This window comes from Macrobrachium rosenbergii, chromosome 40 (genome assembly GCF_040412425.1).
Source record: "Macrobrachium rosenbergii isolate ZJJX-2024 chromosome 40, ASM4041242v1, whole genome shotgun sequence".
NCBI lineage: Eukaryota > Metazoa > Arthropoda > Malacostraca > Decapoda > Palaemonidae > Macrobrachium > Macrobrachium rosenbergii.
In genome coordinates this window covers 1,723,446-1,744,947 of record NC_089780.1, presented here as the reverse complement: position 1 = coordinate 1,744,947, position 21,502 = coordinate 1,723,446, and the positions used below count along the sequence as shown (strand labels likewise).

Genomic DNA, 21,502 nt, shown 5'->3' with positions numbered 1-21,502 from the left:
GCTCAGCTTCCCCACCCCAACACACTCCCAAAGCCCACGAAGAGACCCCAAGCTGCCAAGCATGCACACATCAGACCACCACACACAAACTGGTTCATCCACCCACCCAAAACTGCTTGGTCATATCAAGAAAGTATCGTAGATCAGTCAGGTATTCGCATTCTCCACCAATGGCACAAGTGAGAGTTGACTCCCAACAGTCCACCCCATACCCTACCCTTTCAGGATAGCACCAGTACGCTTGCAGTGGCCCAGGTATAAGCCAATCCGCCTGCTGGGAGTTCTGCCCCCACTAATGGGGACTGACTCCCCACTCCAACATGTGCTCGTGGGCTTCCGGACAAAAGCCAGGAGTCCCACCTCCAAAACCAGCCCCTGGATTCCGATGGGCTGATCCCCAGAGATGGTTCCGCCCTCAAGATAGCAGTGGGAAAAATCCCATCACCATCTCTTAGGTCCAAACTATCTCGGTGGCGACTCAACCACCACAACTCCCACAATTAGCTTCAGAATGCGAACCCCTTCCAAAAACGATCCCTTCTCAGACTCACCTAAGCAGTAAAATTTTGCGAATGTGGAAATGTCCACGCCATTTAAACCAAAAACTATGTAGGATGATTCGTCAGGACCCGGGCCCAAAGGCCAGGGTCCCTTAGCCCCTCACCTCGTCAAGGCGTCCTACTCGAGGGGTCTAGCAGGTTTGGTAACAAGGTCTTTGTAGTGAAAGACCTAAGAAAATGGAGTCTCCCAACAAACAACGTCTAGTATGAATACCCTTAGCGATTAAACTATTAAATTTTCTGGTACACACAGCTGACAAAAATGTTAATAGAAGTACAATTTTAGCGACCAAGTCTTGCATTGGTACTTTCTGAAGACCAACCAGACCCAGGCTAAGTGGAAACCTATTCTCTTTTAAAGTTCTAGAAAGGGCCCTTACCAATGCTAACATAATTAAGATCACTAAATAAGGAAGTAAAACCTGAGAGAGGGGTGCAAGCTAGCAGGCAACATAAGATTTTTTTTCTCTCTCTTACAACTGAAAAGTCTACTAACATGAGAAGAGTGGTAGTGAAAGGAGAGATATTCCATCTATGACACCTGCCACAGAAGACAGACCACTTGGGAAACGAAAACTCAAGGGTGTGGTACAGTAGTACATTGCACAGGACTTAAAATCATTCAAAAGGCAGTCTGAAGAGTCTGCACATGCATACAAGTGGAGTGTCAAATATCATTGTGAGGTTGACAGCAAAATGCCTGTAAGGGGTATGTAAGCAGTTTTCCCAGATCTATCAGCAGTCAAAGGTACACCAACCAATCTTGTTGCAAGTGCCTCATCTTTTCCAATGCAGACTTCAAAAGAATGAACAATGAAAGGCATTACTGTATCTTCAAGAGTATCCCAAGTGTGCATCCTGGTATCTACCGTCCACATTTCTGAGTCTCAAAATACATAGCAAAACAGCTTCCTATGATATTCTCCCAGATGGGAAGGCCTCCACAACATGACACTCACAGCCAAAATGAAGTAAGATGAGTGTCTCTAGACTAAGCCCATGAAACTCCTTCTAGCCATCTTGCAAAAGATCTGGAACCAGAGCTCACCACTGATTCCTATGATAAGCTGGTGTATATCTGAGTCCCACTTAAAGCTCCTCACTTCACCCAAGGAGCCCTTATTCCCAAGATACTTTATAAAATTACAAATGATTAATGTAGTTTTTCTCACTTCTTGGCCAAGGACTTTTTTTTTTTCAATATTTCCAAGAAATAAACTCCCCAATTACCAATGAGCTGCTGATATTAATAAAATGATATGGAGTCAGAGAATAAAAAAGAACTTTCTGTTGTAAATGGTTGTCAATCATGCTCTTATGTGAAACCTGCTCATAATTATTCTCTGAGACTGTTCACTGCTTTATAAGATGACTCTGAAGGGATCACATGCAGCATCATCCCCAAGGAACTAGTTCATTAGAGGGGAAAGTGACCAAAAATGTTTTCTGGGTCATACTAAAAATGATGTGTGCAATGACAACACAACATGGACTTGTCACTGAAAGCACCATATATAACAGGACATAAAAACGTGGTGGCTTTCTCTGAAAGGAGTTAACTCTGCTATACAGTCTCCTATAGTCACTCAGTCTGGATTCAAACCCTTTAAAAGAGTAGGCTTAATGAGGAAGAGCACTAAAGTTCAACTGCTAAGTACTATTAATGCACTGCAAACTTCTAAATTACCAATTTAAAGGGTAAAGAAAGAAATGACTTGCAGTAATGTGATTGCCTATTCTGAATTACAGGTATAGTACATACCAGTAATGTATCTGCATGCAATTACACATTATTTCACCAAAAGCTCAGACTTTCTGAGTACTTGATTGCTAGATGAGTATTTGTCCATAAGTACTTTCACTTTTAAATAATTATTTTCTCAGCATAACTTTAACAGTGACTAGCAAGTACATTACATTACATAACTATATTGTACTCTGTAGTCAGAAATGTTCACATGCTTTGCTTGCAAAACCAAAAGCACAAAAGTACAAATATAATTTTTTTTTTTACCAGACTTGACAACGCATCTAGTAAGTAATGAAATCTGGTAAGTTGTGATCCTTGATTACTCTCATGCACACTATCTGCAACTGGAAATTATTCACAAGAACTGCAGTCCCCCCAAAATATGCATGAATATTTATATATACAATAAATAAATATTCAAAAAAGCCTTCCATATTTGCCAGCACAAAAATGTGTTGGCAATACTGTTAAGAGTCATATATAAGAAAGGAGTATTTGGCGGGGGGGAGGGGGGGGACAGAGTGCAATCAGGGTGTGAGGGTTGGGAGAGCTGAGCGAAGAGGGGTGGGTGGGCCCATTGTCTTTTTGGGAGCTTTTGCAACTATTGCTGGCTTAAGAGCAATATCTTAATAAAACGTCATTACAGTATACTTCAATTTTTTATCGCCTTTGAATGGCTGATAGAGATGTGTCATGACCACATAACAGAAGTTTTGTTCTCTCACTGGCTACTTGTGTGTGTCTGTGTGGGTAGAAAATACTCCTCCGTGACTCACTCCCTTCCATCTCCCCTGCCTTTGATGGATAACTTCAAAAGTGGCTAGCAAAATTTTGAAATGTGGCACCTAACATGAGATGACTGCTTTGTTTCTGTTGGTGTGCTGCCACATTTGACTATCTCAGCATACTGATTATTGTAATTTTTTCAATTCCTTTATTTTAAAAAACAGGTTTTTACATAGGAAAAACCTATTTTTGGTAGCCGCTGTGAGTCCTCAAAGGAGTTACTCTCTCATGGTCCTCCCAGGCTCCATAAGACAAACCAACCAATCTCAAAGAATTCTCTTACAGTTGGTCTCAGCCAGAATAGTGCTTGTTGGCACAGTGACAGAATATGAAGGACCCCGGACACCAGGGCTCTACTGTATCTCCCGACCACAATGACTACTTCGGTTTTCCCTTCATCCTACTTGCACACGTGACAACACACCTGTGCTGACAATCTTCCTCAGTACAAGCCCAGTCTGTGGATAAATGTCCACCTCAGTCCCATGTTGTTTTGTCAGGGAAAGTGGGTGGGTTTTAGGACTCACAGCAGCTACCACAAACAGGTTTTTCCCATGTCAAAACCTGTTTTTTTTCATAGCGTAGCCGCCGTTTGTCCTAAAAAAACTTACAAAAGAAACTGACAGGTGACAAAATGGCTTAACTCCTAATAAATAAATCTCAACAACCCTGATCAATTTTTGGTCGGAAGTATAGTCATGTTATCAATCACTGTCTTTATTCCAGATACCCATTAGAGTTTGGCAATAAACAACAGGAACCAACATGCAAACCTATGCAGTATATGTATTATTCTTTGTGGTTCTAAGGTGACTTGCCAAATGATGTTGGGTCTGGCTGTGGGATTATTGCGTCTTACCCAGCAATATCTCAGCATGACCAACACTCTCGTGGCAATGGTGTTTCAGGAATCTTTGATCCAAGGTAAGGTCACAGATTATCATCTGTTTTCTTTATTCCAGATACCCAGTTGGGTTTGGCTATAAAGAACAGGAAACACACAATATATTTATATATCCATTACCCCTGGTTCTAATGTGACTTACCTAATCATGTACTTAGCTTTAAAGTTATGACAATCCACAAATGCATCGTTGAACATTTTTTCAGAGCAAAACTTAGTTATTAGTAAACCCTTGGACAGACCAGAGTGTCATGAGGAAGATAGCCGACATGCGCACTGTTGTCACACCTGCGCAATTAGGATGAAAGGTAAACTGTCACGTTAAGTGATGGTTTTGCGGGCACTGCTGGTTCCCTGCTCGTTCCCTTTTGTGGATTGCTGCCTCCTTACCTTCAAGTTTTTTTTGTTTTGATGTTTTCGTGGTGAGCTGCCGTTTTTCTGTCTGCAGTCGGGTCGGGTAGGGCAGCGGAAGTAGCGGCAGTGGCAGCAGCAGCAGGCAGTTTTTGGAGTTGACGTTGGTCGAGTTTTTGAGCAGCAAATTGGAGCACGCCTACGAAGTGGAGCACGTCGTAGAGGTGGAGTGTGACCATGAGTAGTCGTGTGACCACGAGCTGCTCATCTTTGATGACAGCGTGAGGCTGTCCTGACGTCTCCATCGGGGTTTTCTGTTGGTGGGTTTTTGTCCCAGTTGCACAGCTGAGGGCTGTCTTGGTGCCCCGATGGAGGACGTTTGTTTGGTTTTTTTTTCTGCCTGCTGTTGTTTATTTTTGCCTTTTTTTTAAAGCTATTTTTTTTGTTTATTTAACTTGATTTTGTTTAGTACTGCCTTTTGGTTTTTTTGTATTTATGGTTTTTATCTTTTTACCAGACCTGACTCACTTGTAAATTTTGTAAATAAATTAATTTTAAGCTTTCTTTATTGTTTTTGTTGTTTTCTCCTCCTTTGTTTGTTGCATCTACCGTCAGTCATGACAGCCCCGTCCTGAGTATGTTAAAGAACCTGCATAACGGCCCACTCGGGTCGTTACATAAACCAAAGAAGTCATTGTGGACAGGAGACAAGAGCCCTCTTGTCCCGAGTCCTTTACATTTTATCACTATGCCAACAAGCACTATTCTGGCCAAGACCAACTACAAGAGAATTCTCTGAGATTGGTTGGTCTGTCTTATGAAGCACTGGGGGGGACCATGAGAGTGTAACTCCTCTGACAAACAGCAGCTATGCTACTAAAAATACTTGTTTTTATGTTTTTTCAAGCACACTGATATTAATATTAAATAAAATTTCTGAAGCTGACATATTATGAGCTGAAAAACTTGAACAGATTACAGTGTAATGTATCGATACAAACTACCTAGCTGTGTTGCATCAGAATTTTTCTTGCCCATTACTTTCTCAGTCTATGTATCCAAGTACAGTACATGCATATGTACATGTGTGTACATTTGCATATGGACAAATATGCATCAAGATGAGATTAAAATACAGTACAGACTTGCAGTACATTTACTCGCCTTTCTCTTTCTCTCTCTGGGTTATTCTTTACTGCTATCCATGTTGTATGGCACACAAAAATTTACAAATCTTTACTTCTCTAAAGCAAATCACAATCTGCTTCAGCTTTCGCAATAATATCAAATCACAATCTACTTCAACTTTGGCACCATGTTATTAAACACATAGTAGTACTTCTATGGCACAGCAGTACTGAAATTTCTAAGAATATGACCAGAAACAATATAGAGAAATAGGTAATTCCACAATATTTACACACACACATACACAGCCATACAGATATGCTGTAATGCTACTCACAAAAAAGAATGAATCTTACCCATATTTGGCAAGTTTGTAAAGATGATCTCGTCTCCTCCTTGAAGAATGTTTTTGTAGGACCTGATAAAAATGAAAAAGAAAATTAAAAATATATGTACAGTATACAGAACATAACAAATATTTTTCTTTAAATGATACAGTACTTGTATCATCAACAGTATAAAATGATTTTCTCACAAAAAAACTTGATTAAAACATTTTTCTTTAATGAAAAAAACTTTCAATTAGAAAACCATTGATACTAATTTATTAGTGCTGGATACCAACATCGTATTTTCCAGTATCCTCAAGTGAATTTAGAAAAAATAGCAAAATAAAAGGTGAACCAAACCTATAGCTAATTACACTAAATTTCTATAAGCTTAAGTTTATTTTTTATTGCACCAATGAACATAGGCAAGGAATGGCCAGTTACAGTATAGCAACATTTCTTACTGATTAGCAAAGAAATTGTGAATGTGACTGCCAGGACATGTTATGTCAAAAAAAAAACTTTCAAAAAGTACAATACACTGCAGTATTTAGTTTATTCCAGTCTCAATACCGTCGTGATTACTCTGTATCTGACTACCTACTAGATAAAATCCATTTCCCTCAATACATTTTGTGTATTGGAATTCTATTTATGACTGGCTCACCCTGGTAAGAAGACATATTCTTATTTCTGGTAATGTTATACATAGGCAGTATGACAAGCAGACAACATTTAATTGCAGATCTAATGCAGTGACCCCAAACAGGTATTAAGGGGATCGGCCGCCTAAAAAAACCCAATAATCTTTAAAAAATTTGATTTGCTGAAAAAAATTCTATGGCTTCGTATACGGTTCAAGAATGTGTCCACGAAATATTATGCTAAAATTTGCCGTATTTCTCTAGTTATGGCCTAAAATGTAACAATAACTATATACCATAAAACACCAGTAGCGCAAATGATTTAGTCTGGTATAGTTTTTGCGATATATATTACGAAAACTTCCTTTGAAATGAAATGTATAATGTCAATAATATCCTACTCGGCACCTTTTTAGTTATTCCTAGCCATGACAACGCACACGTCATACCATGACGCTGACTGTGGCCGAGAGTTACCTATAAACTTCCAAGCTAGAAGGACACGTTTTTCATGCTCTCTAGCCTTGACTGAACTCTGTATTTCCTGCGGTGTTTTTGTTTTTTCACCGTGCCTAAAAGGTCCAAGAGTTCACTTCATGCTTCTAGAATGCGGAAAAGCCAAGTGGAAAAGTCCAGGCGAGAAGTAGAAGAAAGAGTTCGAGAAATTAGTGCCATAGAGGGGAATGGAGCGACGGAGAGAGAGAGAGCTGTCGCCCATCAAACGGCGCAGGCAGCGATCTCTGCTGACCAGAGACCAACCACATCCACCCCTAAACGCCTTTTTATTTGTTCGTCACTACCAAAGGGCAAAGATATTTTAGAAAAAGAAAGCAGTAGCTCGGAGGCTGATATTATAGACGAACCTGAAAATAAAATGATCATAATAAGTGAAGCAAGACTTGATGAATTACTTGAATCACGAATCCCTAATTGTGAATGTAAAGTAATTCCCAGGATCCATTTGGCAAGGGATGGATTCGAGACACTAATAAAAAAAGTGTAGGCAACTATGATACCTAGAGTAATACCTTGCAGCAAGATCAGACAGGGGGACCAGGAACCTAAAATTTATAAGAATGTGTCTTAGGCACATAAATAATCAATTAATATTCTTATTTATAATCATTTTGCATTAATTAATACCCAAAAATAAAAATTAAAACCATAGAATTAATTGTAACACAGTCTTTGAAGTCCCTTTTACTTTTTTTATGTAACTAAAACTTTGAAGGCCCGTTTCTCAAAACATAAGTTTTTCGCCTTTAAAATGCATCTCCTCCCTTAGTATTGGACCAATCTAAATGAAATTTTAAATATAACATGGAGAAACATGGTAGATTAAAACAAAGCCGGGGATTTTTAATATTTTGAGTTTCTGATTTTTGGCAATTTTTTTTTCCGTAATTTTTCCGGGAAAATTTCATTAAAAAAAAAATTCATATCTCGAAAAATAATTGAAAAATCAAAAATCCCCAGCTTTGTATCGAAGGTCCATATGTGTTTTATACGTGGTTCAAATCTCATCCCTTAAAACCAAAAAGCAAAGGAGGAGATGCATTTTGAAAATGGCCATTTTGGCGAAAAAATGCTCTGGCGTCACAAAACCTAAGGTCACTGAACAAAAAATTTTTCCCCAGAAGTTCCACACAATATCCTTTAACAAACCCCTATATATCAACAACCTGTCGTTAAAAAGTCGGAAACCGCCGATCCCCTTAAGCTGAGAATGGAAATCGAATACAAAATTCAAGCCAAAGGCCAAGCACTGGGACTTATGAAGTCATTCAGCACTGAAAGGGAAATTGAAAGTACAAGGTTTTCAAGGTGTAACAGGAGGAAAACCTCTCAGTTGCACTATGAAACAATTGTTAGGAGAGGGTTGAGGAAAGTAAGATGGAATAAAGAGAATCTGAACAGAGGTACAGCAAAAAGGAATGAAAAAGGTTGTAGCTACAGACTGAAGGGATGCTGAAAAGAACCTCAAGTAATGTCTCCAGAGCACCAAGTGAGGTGCATTGACAGCACTAACCCCCACGGGAATTTTTGTATAAAAGAAGAAGAAGAAGAAGAAGAAGAAAAAGATCTAGTCACAGATGATGTTATTATTACTGTTTGGGCCAATGTGTAATTTCACTGGTACCAATGACTTTTAGACCATACCCGTGGGCATCTCAAGTGACAGCAACATAACTGAGAAAACCTGTGGGTAAAGTCTTGTGCCAAATGGAAAGTAATAGCATATAATTGTACCTCTAAGAGAATACTTAAAAATAGGCTATCATCCTATCTAGAAACTGAATTAGATGTGCTATCATAAATTTTAGTTCATCACATCTTATGGAAAACTATTAAGATTAAGATAAAAGATTAATCTTGGTTTGAGAGTTACACAGAAAAGCATATAATGATACAGACTTAGCCTGAAAATTGCAAAGACAAGAAGTTTACAGATTTCCCAATAATTTATTGTATTCAATTAAAAAAATAATTGCCTCATCTTTAGTGAGACAGTTAAGACTGTCTTTATACTTTTCCACTACAGGAACAGTTCATGTGGGGAACGTAATTAAGCTTTCAGATAACATTTTATGCTAACAATCTTTGGTTTGTACTCCTTTTCTTAATACATGCCATCCTGAGCAACTTCTCAGACCTCAGTTTGAAATATTTACAATTTTTCTTTTCAAGAAATCCTATTTTCAAATAAGCAGAAATTACACAATTTAATACTGCTCCTACTGTTCCTTATCCAAAGAATTTAAAAACAGCACTAATTACAGTGCTGTACTAATTTCTATTTTCCCACCATGCTATAAAGTTGGTCAGAGTCTAGACTTCTTTCCTGATACTCAATTTGTATGGAAGAACACTGACTTATATGTGATGCCATTATACACCGTCAAAAAACTTGGCAATGAATATCTGTTCAAACTTGTTTAAGCAAAATTTAGTCATATACCTTGGATTCAGGTGTTTTTTCCCTACACAGTTTGTCTTGTCTTTCAAGTAACTGATAAACAAGCGATGATGATGGGTTTTAGTGTACTCCAACTTGACTGGTGTTCCACATAGCTGTTGCCTACTTTCTTTGTAGCTTTTAGAAGTAGCATCAAAGTTACCTTTGAAAATGCATGAACTGAAAGTGTGATGACTATGATACATCCTTGCTGCAGCAATTTGCTCTCTTTAATGCAAAATGAAATTGCTACTAGCCTAGAATGGATCACATGATATCTCATATACATAGAAAATCTGTCTGGGGGACACATTACTATTCCTCTAATCTACAAAGCCAATCAATGAGAGTATCAAACTGGTTTTCATTTTCTCTGTATGATCTGAAATATGATGATGATTTCAGAACTTTGTATATTTCATCCATGAATGGATGCAACAATGAAAGAACGTGTATTTTGACATTTCCTACAAGACTCTATTCAGTAATGTATTAAATCCCTCTAGGAAACTGTACGTACTGGTCTGCAGTATCCAGTGGAGAAAGGAGAAGCCTTTTTCATCTCCATCACCATATTCTTTTAAGTCAGGTTTTCCTTTATGAGTAAAATGAGTTTTATTCAATTTCTTCTCTCTTGTGCACTTTCAGCCCAAAATCCTATAAAGTCAAGTCTTCACCTTTGCCTTTTCTGCATGATTTTTGGACCTTCCCCCAAATCTTTATCCTGCTAATTTCATATCTACTCCCTTTCTGAATATATGCTCATTACCCTTCCTCCCCATCCATCAAAACCATCTCAACCTTTTTTTTTATCTATTTTCCAGTTTCTGAACACCACATTTTTCAATGCTGTTTATTTCTTCCTATAACACTGACTTCATATAAGACAGTTTTGAGACTTGTTAAAGTCAAAAAGCTATGTGCTCTAGTAAGGATAGGGTGAAACCAGCAGCATTTGAGGGGTTTGCCACTGTGCCAAAGTAAAGCTGAAAAGAAAATTAAAGGCAGTTTATGAAAATAAAGTAATCTGAGAAAAGTAGCAGCAGAACTACAAATATGTAACAGGACACTCAAGGCCAGCTGACTTTAGCCATGTAACAAGAGTATTTTTTAGTCTGGAAGTGCTACAGTTCAAAGATATTGAAGATGCTCCGAGCAAGGTTTACGCACTGTAAAACTCTAGTGCAAAAACTATGGATATGAGAATTTAAGATGCTGTTCAATACCATTCAATACCACGGTTCCTTATTAGTAATTAATGGTTCTTAGTGAACTCTTTTTATTCAAAAACAAAGAAGGAACTCTCTTGAATCTTTTATAAGTTTTAGTGTAGAATCCCTTGGACATCCTTGATACATTTTCCTCCCCTTTACTCTTTGCCTTGTTGATATTTTCCTAATATTAGCATTGTATAACTATTGTAGGGTTATTTGTAAACAAGAATTCAAGGACAGTGTTATGCAGACCTAAGCTGAAACACCAGAGTAATACAAGATCTTGGTCATGATGAAATATGGCTGGGAACCATTATTCTGTAGTTTTCACTATAATGCATCCCTTTCCCTTTGTATAGCATTGTTGTCATACTCTTTCCCCCTTCTTCTAATCCCATCTCTTCCTTGATGTGGCTTCCCTATATTCTTGTTGCTACTTTTACAAAATCAATTGTATCCTCCAGTTCATTTTTTTCATTATCTTCATTTGGTTGGATTTTACAATAATGCTTCTACTGTAACTTTCTTTTTCACTTTAATGTTTTGACATCATCTTTGTTACACTTTGGCCATTTCACATTTTCAACCGCTCCAATGTCCTGAACATTTTTTTTCCCCTTTGCTGTGTTGAGATTCTGACTCCATTCCCCTTAAATCTTCTTTGCCCCAACCTTCATATTTTTAACTTCCCTGAATACATTTCTATCATATTCTCTTCAACAATTCTTTGTATATTTTGATTCATCCCCCATCTCCCTCTACATATATATTTCCTCACATGTTAACATTCACATTTGTGATTCATATTTTAATATATGATTTTCTCCCTCTACAAAGTCATCGGTGAATTGCGTTCTCAGCACTGAATTGTCATGTGTTCTTTTTGCCTGACTTTCCTTTTGGTGTACATCTTTATCTATGGGCCTTTCCCAAGACTTCTTAAAAAATTTTTGTCTAGTGACTGCCATATCAACCACCCTCCTAATGACCTGTTCCTCACCCCTTCTCATTCTACCAAACCCTCTAAATCTTTGAAATCTCAGTCTATTTGCCATCAGCTGGACACTTCACCTATCAGTAACTTACTCATTTGTAATGACTTTCCAAATGTATTTTAGCCATGAGTCTTTGCATTTTCTTCACACCTCTTCAAAACCTATACCATCTCTTTTGTCAGCGCCCATGTCTATGCTGCTAAGAATAGTACTGTACACCTTTTATCATCATCATCATTTTTGCTTCTAACACTGCACGATGCAAAAGGTCTCTGTGAAATTCCACTACTTCGGTCTTTCCTGTGCTTTATTTTCCACAGACTTCCACTCATCCCCAGCCCCCCTTCTCATATCTGTCATATAAGTAGATCTGGATCTCCCAAATCTTATGATACCCACAGAAACCCAGCTGATACTATCACATACATTTCTCTACAGTGGTTATGCAAAGGACATGTCCAAGCCATCTCCATCTCCCTTCTGTTCAGAAATACCTACCTCTCTTCTTGCTAGTATCTCTACCTTTCTACTCTTCCTGCCATTGTCCCAACATTAATCCTTCTCATTTCAATTAAGTTTGCTTTCTTTCTATTTACATTTTCCCTGTGGATTCTTTGTACGTCAGCTGTTTAAAAGCAATTGACAAAAGTACTAAAAGATATTAATATCTTTACAAGAATAGTTTTATTCAAAAATGCAAATTTCATGCAAGCAAAATGAAAACAAATTTTACTTACCGATATAGAATGAGGTTCCTTTGAACTTGTCTGATCATCTAAAGATCTTTCTTCATCCATGTAATCACCACTGAACAAAATTTCACTCATGCTTCTATCTTCACTTAGCTGTATAAAGATATATATAAACAGCATTATGTAAAACTCTAAAATGAATAAAAAAAAACAGTTCACATGATCTATTTCAAAATATTATACAAAATATATATCATGCTTCACTACCAGGAGTTATCACGTCCGACAAAGTGGACATCTGATACTTGATAATACTGTGCCTTTGTAAGCAGACTTTCTGTCTCATAATCTTTCACAAAGGCTAATATAAATCTCTTAAAAGGTTCATATCACTTACAAAGAAATCACACTTGATCTATAGCAATCACATTTTTCCATGCAAAAACAAACCTTATGCAAATATATCCAAAAGCATCCGAAGCAGCGAAGATATGGTGATTGGCACTAACGCACAGAAAATATGTGACAAGACACTGGCACATATGACAAATGCGTCTGAAGCGCTGACAAAGCAGCGGCCAGCGCTAACACCTGAGGAGACGCTGGCAACAATGACTGGTAAACTCCTCGGGAGATGCTGGCACGAATGCCAAGAGCATCTGAAGCACAGAGAAAATGGTGGCTGGCATTAATGCACTGAAAATGGCTGAAGTGATGTTGGCGCTAACGTCCTAAGTGTCTGAAGTGCCAACGAAGTGGTAGCTGGCGTTAACAACCGGAAAAAGCCTCAGGAGATGCTGGCACTCACGCCGAAAGTGTCTGAAGTGCTGACTGTGGTGACTGGCGTTAAAGCCCAGAAAACGGCTGAGATGTTGGCATTATCACCAAAAGCATCTGAAGCGCTGACAATGTGGTGGCCAGCATTAATGCCCTGAAAATGCCTGAGGAAATGCTTGTGCAAACACCTAAAGCATCTGAAGTGTTGATGAACTGGCAGCTGGCATTACTGCCCAGAAAAATGCCTGAGGAGATGGTGGTGATAACACTGATAGCGTCTGAAGTGCTGACAAAGTGGTGGCTGATGTTAATGCCCAGAAAACACTCGAGGAGATGCTGGCGCAAGTGCTGAAAGTGTCTGAAGCACAAACGAAGTAGCAGCTAGTGTTAAAGTTGAGAAGAAGCCAAAAGGTGCAAGTTCAAAGCCTGTTCTGGGAAGAAAATGAGCGTCAACTCTGCGGAAAAGACCTCGTGCAGTGCTGCGCCAAAGGGGACAGCGATCAGGAAAGAGCAGGCCGATTAGGCTCGTACACTCAATCACTGATCAGCAAATAAACCTCCCACCCGTCAGACTTATGATATGGAAACGGACTGGCAGTACCAAAAGTCTGGAGACCAAAAAGGAGAACAAGAGTCTGGCGCCAAAAGAGAGCTCTCGAGAAGCTAGTTAAGCACTTCATGCAATTGCTAACACAACCCTAGTCAGTCACTGAAAAGCTGACTACACTACCTACATTCCTCTAGTATCAGAGTCCAACTGGAAACCTCAGGCTCATCAGAGGGAAAACCTAGGGAAGCAGAGGTGGTGGCAGCAGAACCACCTGCTCCCAGATATAAAAGCAAAAACCTGCTCCGTAACAAAGGAATGGCTGGCACTTTCTTGTGCCCTGACACCAAAGAATCATCTGTGCAGGAAGCAAATTATCACTATCCTGCAATGACACCAAGTTCAGTGGAAGATAAAACCAAAACTACCAAATGAGCTGACATCAAAACCTTGAGAAGGGGAAGATAATCCAGTCTGTTCTGTTACTGAAACAGTAGCAATCAAAGAAGGAGGATCCTCTAGTCTAAAGGGTGAATACGCCTATTGACAACAACTGGGAAACAGCTTGCAGTGTTCACCTGAACACGGAACAGCGCCTAAAAAGCTCAGGAGGAGCCCGAGGCGACAAAGAAGGGGAACAAGACTGGAAACATGACGCCTGAGAGTGGGAACTATAATGTGGCACCTGCAATTTCTGCGTCACCGATGGCGAATATGAGAGAGCACGAAAACGACACAAGCTCCCACTTTTGTTATCTCGTGGGAAAGTAGCGCTGTCTCACGAGGCATCAAACACTGATGAGAATGCCTGAGAAATGAGAACATGGGGAACAAATGTGTTCACACACCTGACTGCAGCTTCTCGCACTGGCATGTTGTACCTGCACTTCCCTGGAAGTGGGCGGGGCACTTACCTGCACCAAAACAAAAGGGTGCAACTGGGAATTTCAATTCTAAAGCTGCCATTAAAGTAGAAACTAACAGCTATGTAATTACTTGGTAAGTTACATATATAAAATTAGAAATTTATCATTCAAAGGTGATTTTAACTTGTCTACATTGATTTGTGATTTTCTGCTTTTCTTTTATGTGGGCTATATTCAATCAAAATTTCATTCACGTATGTAATAGCATGTTGGCTTCTTACACATGAATACTTGCTCATACTGAATAGCAATCCATGTCAGCCGATCTTATTTTTAACATGAATACATATATATTACAAATACAAACATTAGTTTGAGATTGTAAAATGATTTATTACCCTAAAATAAATGGGTAACAAAACACTTCTCTTGAGATTTAGAACACAAACACTTTTTCCTTCCTTAATTCATTTAATGAAATATTAGCCCACAGGCATATTAATATCCCTTCTCCCCAATTTCACCAAGAATATTAAGAAAAACAGTTTAAGAAGTACTCTGTGCTACATGTCAAAAGTTTCTTAAACAATTCCAGCTGCAGATGGACTACTGGGGAAGAGCATCAAGTCTCTTGTTCTATTTTGTATGGATATCAAGTTTGGATACAAAATGTGGGTTTGGTTTTCTTTCATTAGATTGAGGTTGGCTACCTTTCCATTAGACATTTATGCTTTAACCTTCCAGTATAGAGCAAAACAGAGCATCCAGGACTGTAATGAGTATCATGCAGTTATTAAAGAAAGCTATCCAATAGCAAGAATCACTAATGAACACAAGTATTCATCTGCCATGGATGAAGTACAGTCTATGCAGTTGTGAGTGGAAATCCAAATGAAAAATTTAATTAAAATTAAAAGAGATGATAACTGGGCTCTGGAAGATAACTCCACTGTTCACTAGCTCCAGTACTGAACAGTTCTTTGGTTAGGACTCTTACTTCAGCAACTTATATTAAACCTGGGCTTTGCTTGAAGGAAGCAGAAAAACCTCAATTGTTTTCAAAAGTCATATTCAACCAAAGGCACTGGCACAAAACCTTCCTTCACTATGAAAGCTGTCCATAATCTGCAAGTTGGAACAACTATGACTAAGCAGTTGATATACTTGGTCAACTTCACATTTTAAATTCAGTTGCTTCCTGCTCTACACCCCCGGGTCAATATCATTAAGTAATTCCCTGGACACATCAAGGGTAACTATAATGTAATTGGAATTACAGGAGGTTTTAAGTGTACATTCATAAGGAGCCTACAGAGGAGTGGCTTACTACTGGTGAGTGATCAAAGATTTAATCAAATGGAATACCTCACATATTGCCTGTAATCACAGCATGGCACATATTAAAAGTTACCTCAGCTCTTGATGGTCTACCCACTGATATACAAAGAGATATCAAAGCTGACTGTACAATAACTGGAATTTACGGATGTTGAAAGTTAGACATGTCAGAAAATGTACATTTATAAGCAGCCAACCAAACAGTCACTTGCTACTGGTGAGTAAGCAAGTCCTTCAGCAAATGAAGTACCTAACACTGCCTGTGCTATGATGTCATAGCATAGCACCTATCAGAATTACCATATTTCTTGATGGTCTACTTACTGATATATCAGCAGCTCAGATCCTATAAAAAGAGGGTTTCTTTTTATAATTTTATATCCAAAGACTTCTGTTGCAGTCAGACTGGCTATAATAATAAATGCTATAATGAATAACAATTATTGGGACAAATCTCCTAACTTACAAAACTATATTCTTTCATAGACCAAAATAAAATATCCAAAAACACAATTACCTTAATGTGATTGGGATTCCTTTCATCAACAACTGACATCTGAATATCCTCAGCCTCAATAAGAATATGATCATCATTAACACCAGATCCATTTTTCGGGATATCTATACCTGAAATAAACACTCACTTTCAATGAAGAGTTAAACACAAAATAAATTACTGAAACTTGGGATATGTCATTATCTAAAATTCTAATGTGTACAGCCATCCCTGCCTACACAATTGGGTTATGTTCCATCATGTCCAATCAAAAAAAGAAAATCTGTAAATCCAGTGGTACTTAACATGTACAACAAGAGCCATTTTCCAAGTGTTCATAACTGACCCACCACATCAGACCATATCAAGAGATTTTAGGACCCAGATATGATTCAGTACTCCCCATATCATAAAGGATATCAAACATACATATATAGCAGGGAAAAATTATTAAGATAAACCATAAATATTACAATATTATATATCCACAATAATCTGATTTCTATTCAGGTGAATTTGTCATCAATTTCTCCTTCACTTTGCTTACAGTTCAGCAATACTATTCATCATTGTCATCGGGGCCTATAAAATACAATGATAAGACTGGGCAAATTTTAGTGTCATAGCAGTACTAATGCTACCTTGATAATTTTTAGATCAGTAGCAATACTGCTGGAACCTTATCCTTCATTGCTTTGCATCACAATGTCCAATTCCACAACCAGAGCAAAGCTCTTACACAATGATTAGCCGCTGCCCCATACTTATTTGCACTAACCATTGCATAACCATCCTCTAAATTCACTACAATGACAACATTCATGTGTTGTCAATAATAAATTGAGTAGGAATGAAAGCTGAGATATAGTGACCTGGAAATTTAAAATCCAATTCAAGACTTATGTTTTGGATATATCTTACATTCGTAATATTTAATTTTTCCAACACTGTAACTACTCACTTGAAAAAGGGAGTCATCTGTATAGAGCCTTGTGTTGCCAGGAACATAAAAAAACAGGTTCTGATGTAGGAAGAACCTATTTTTGGTAATCGCTGTTGAGTACTCAAGGAGTTACCCTCCATGGTCTACCAGAGCTCCATGGGTGACCAAACTAATGTCAAAGAATTCTATTTATAGCCAGGTATTGTATCATAGTGATAAACACTCTAACACTTCATGGAGTGTATAATGGACTCAAAGATAAGGGGGCACTTTCCCAAATCTTTACAACAAGGCTGTATACTCCGGTTCTTCCATCGTCAAAACCTGCTTAGAAGAGAAGTGATTAATGCGCATGCACAGTCTGCCATAGTGCCAACAACAGACCCAACACAGAGACCAAGAAGTATTACTTTCTGTTGGTCAATGCAGGATGATCCCTTGCCCAAATCCCATGCCTTTTCATCAGGGAAGCGGGAGGGTTTTGAGGACTCAATAGCGAATACCAAAAATAGGTTTCTCCTACGTCAAAACCTGGTTTTTTTATAGTGTAGTCGCTTGTCTTGTCCTCAAGGAGCTTTACAAAGAAATTGACAGGTGATGAAAAAGGCTTAAGCTCTCAATTTTTAATCCCAACACCCCAAAGGAAGAACATTTCTGGTCCGAGGCCAAGCCACAAATTTCAAATACTTTTTAGGTTTTGGTTACCAAAGAACAAGAAACTATACACGAACTTATGCTTTAGTATGTAGTTCTACAGTGGCTTACCTAAGCATGCTGGGTTTGGTTGCAGTACTGTTAGCATACTCACCTACTCACCGTCAATAAGACCCCTCTTTTCTACTGTAACACCTAGTGGTTAGGACTAACCATGCCACCTACTGATACACAGTGCAGTCGAACTAATTCAAGCTCGTGGCAATAATGTTTTTTAAAAATACTGTCTCTGATGCCCACCCTTTTCATTCAGAGACTTCTTCGAAAGAGACATTTCTGAGAGACAGTACAATCATTCTCAGCCCTTGTAGGGAGGGTGGTTAGTTTGTGCTAAGGTGTATGAGAATCGGACCTTCTAGGATGTCTGCTGTGACTTCTAGGTAAACCTTCAGTGCTGGAACCGGGCATAATATCTTGTCTGCTAAACTGAGTTTTCTTATCAGAATTGGATATTTCCTCCTTAAAGGATCCTCATTCTTGGCTAGGAATGATGGGCCAGGGTCCCATCTACGAGAGCCCAGTTCACTAGTACAAGCTTCTGATGCTAATGCAATCAAGAAGATCGCCTTTTGTAGCATGAGAGTTGTGGCTGTATTGGGTCTGCTGAATTGAGGGGTTGATAGAAGTCTCAGCTCCTTGTTAAGCAACCAAGTAATTGGAAGCCTTTCGGGAGCGGGTCTTTGTAGAGCAAAAGACCGTAGAAGAGAAGTGACAACTTTTATATTAGAGTCAGTCCCAAATCCATAAAGCAAGGGTTCCGTTAATGCTGCTTTGTATGCCTTGATTGTTGTAACCACAAGGCATTTATCTTCAAAAAGGTATACTGTATAAGAAAATTTAAAAGTGTTTCTATAGAAATCTCAACAGGGCTCTCAGTATGGATATAATCTAACCATATCTTCCATATGGACTGGTATTGCCGGACAGATGATGTCCGTAATTTTTGCACGAGGTACCTAGCAATGTTGGGCGAATAATTTTCATGGTATTGTAGATATTTAAAAAATCCATACACGAAGGTCTCGGCTCAGAAGGGAGGCTGTGTAGACAACTTTCCTCCTACTGTCCGGGATAGAACAACAGACAATAGTGGAATTGACCTCTTTGCCCATTGTTGGAGTAATAGGAACCAATGCCTGGTTGGCCAATTTGGGCCTAATAACCCTTAAACGCCTACTGGACGTACCATACGTCAACTAAAATTGTCTGTTGGGTGCCAAGTGGACGTATGGTACGTCGACTAAAAATGGTTTTTTTAAATATTCGCAGAAAAATAATTATAGGCCTAGTTTGCGAAAGGTTTTAAATCACGCGCCTTGAGGGATGCTGGGAGTTCACGGATCACGCTGTTGTTTTGTTTATAAGCGTCACCCAGACACGCATGCGCGAATTTCTTCCTTCTCGCACCTGAAAGCATCATTACCTTTAACTGTTTTTCTTACAGCGCGATTTGTATACAATTATATATGAGTTTTTTTTTCACTGTCATATATTCCAATATTTATATAGGATAATGATATTTATTTTCATTTCTGATGGTTGCATACTAAACTTCAGGCAATGAGAAAAAAAGGAGCCAAAAATGAACTCTTAATCTTAAAAACTAAGCGTGCTGTGATTTTTGAAAAAACTTTTTTCCGCTTGGCGCTAGCTCCCGAACGCCGCCGGCATACGGGAGACGTTTTTGTAAATAGAGGCTCGGCGTTTAAGGGTTAAGCAAGCTATTCCTTTGAAGGTTAGGAGTTTGCTCAAAACCTTAGATATTTGGGACAATGGAGGAAAAAAATATATTGTCCTCCATTTGTTCCAGTCTTGTAAAAAGGCATCTCTTGCTGTTGCTTGGATATCCAAGTTCGGAGACACATACTGGGAGTTTGTTATTCTCGCATGTGGCAAACAGATCCACTTCCGGTTGTGGAAGCATGTTGAATATTGTTTGAAAAGAGTGGTTATCCAACTTCCATTCTGTTGAGGCTGTCGTTTTCCTTGGTAGAGAGTCTGCTATTACACTGAGAGACCCTGTGGTGAATTGCAGACAAGTACCACTTCCTTGCTTGCACCATCTGAAGGATGGCTAGCATTATCATATTGAAAGGAGGTGAACGTGATGCCAACCTCTTGATACAGGACACTGCAATCATGTTGTCTAGATCCCACGAAAAGTGTCCCTCTTCTGGAGGTTTGAGTTTTTTGATAGACAAAAAGACAGACGTCAGCTCCAGGAAACTGATATGACAATTCCTCAGAGTAGCTGATCACCTCCCTGCCACCTGACGATCCTCCCATCCTGTCAACGAGGCATATGTGAGTATTGTCACTCGCACAGACAAGAGACTCAGGATGACCTGTTTCGCCAGAGATTCCCTCCGGGTCCAAGGCCGAAGTATCTCCCAACTTTCTGAATCTTTTGATGAAGTCAGTCTCTCATCTTTTTTCTTGCATGTGATAGCTAGAATTTGTTCACATTTTTAGTTGCAATCTGAATGTTGGATCTATTACTGATGCGAACTGCACAAAGCCCATCATATGTTCTAATTGCCGCCTGGAAACTCTAGGCTGTGCAAGGAACTGTTCTGATGGGGAGACACAACATACCCTGAAAAGCATCCCAACACAATCCCAGACACCGAAAGCATCTGCTGGCATGAGGCAGGATTTTTTCAAATTTTTTATAAAACCTTTTGACTGCAGTCTGTTGATCACTGCCGTTAGGTTTTCTCAAGCACTCTTTTCTTGTGGGCCCCCAATCAACCAGTCGTCTAGGTAGGCTATTAGTTGTATTCCCTCTTATTTGAGTTCTCGAACAACTACCATTGCCAATTTTGTAAAAAACTCTTGGGGAAATGTTTTTCCTCAGAGGCCATGACCCATGACTGTGAGCCTGTACGTATCTTTCCCTATCCAGGACCCTTATAATCTGGTTTTCTGTTTTATGTGGCAAAGACTAACCTTTTTATCTGATATTCGGCCACTGCTATTTTAGGCTAATAGTAGGATATTACATTAAAAAGGGGTTCCTACTTAATGTGGTTAAGCTACTGCCTGTTCTTGGTTTATATCACCTTTAAGGATACAGGGTACATAAGACCCTGCTAGTATGCAGCTTTAAAGATAGGCTACTGAGTCATAAAAACTAGGTTATTTTATTGAGCCTAGAATACTGCTTATATATAATCCTAGGCTTATTTGTTCTTTATTAGCCTAATATAGGGTACTGCCTAATCCAGATTATTATAGATCACTCTTAAATGTACAGGCTATATAAAAACAAACTTACTAATATGTAACCTTATAGTTAGGCTACTATTTTTCTCTAACCCAGGAGGTTGTTTATATCCAATCCCAGGCTATTTGGTCTACTATATAAAACAGTAACTCACTAATGTGTAACCTTATAGCTAGGCTATCACTTACTCTAATCTAGGGTACTGCCTAATCCAGATTATTTAATTCACACTTAAGGGTATGGGTTACTTAAAACACAATTACCTTAGTATGTAGTCTTAAAGCTA

At 38.7% G+C, this 21,502-nt stretch overlaps 1 protein-coding gene across 3 annotated transcripts in view; it reads right to left on the bottom strand.

Annotated features, from left to right (window-relative positions):
• The window catches only part of LOC136826033 (uncharacterized), a 106,477-nt gene that overhangs the window by 30,663 nt on the left and 54,312 nt on the right, over positions 1-21,502 (bottom strand). For all 3 annotated transcript variants that reach the window (XM_067082901.1, XM_067082902.1, XM_067082903.1), the window contains 3 exons: positions 16,355-16,464; positions 12,355-12,462; positions 5,836-5,897 (listed from right to left, as the gene is read on the bottom strand). In XM_067082901.1, coding sequence (XP_066939002.1) covers positions 5,836-5,897; positions 12,355-12,462; positions 16,355-16,464 — 280 coding nt within the window. The remainder of the gene's footprint in view (positions 1-5,835; positions 5,898-12,354; positions 12,463-16,354; positions 16,465-21,502) is intronic.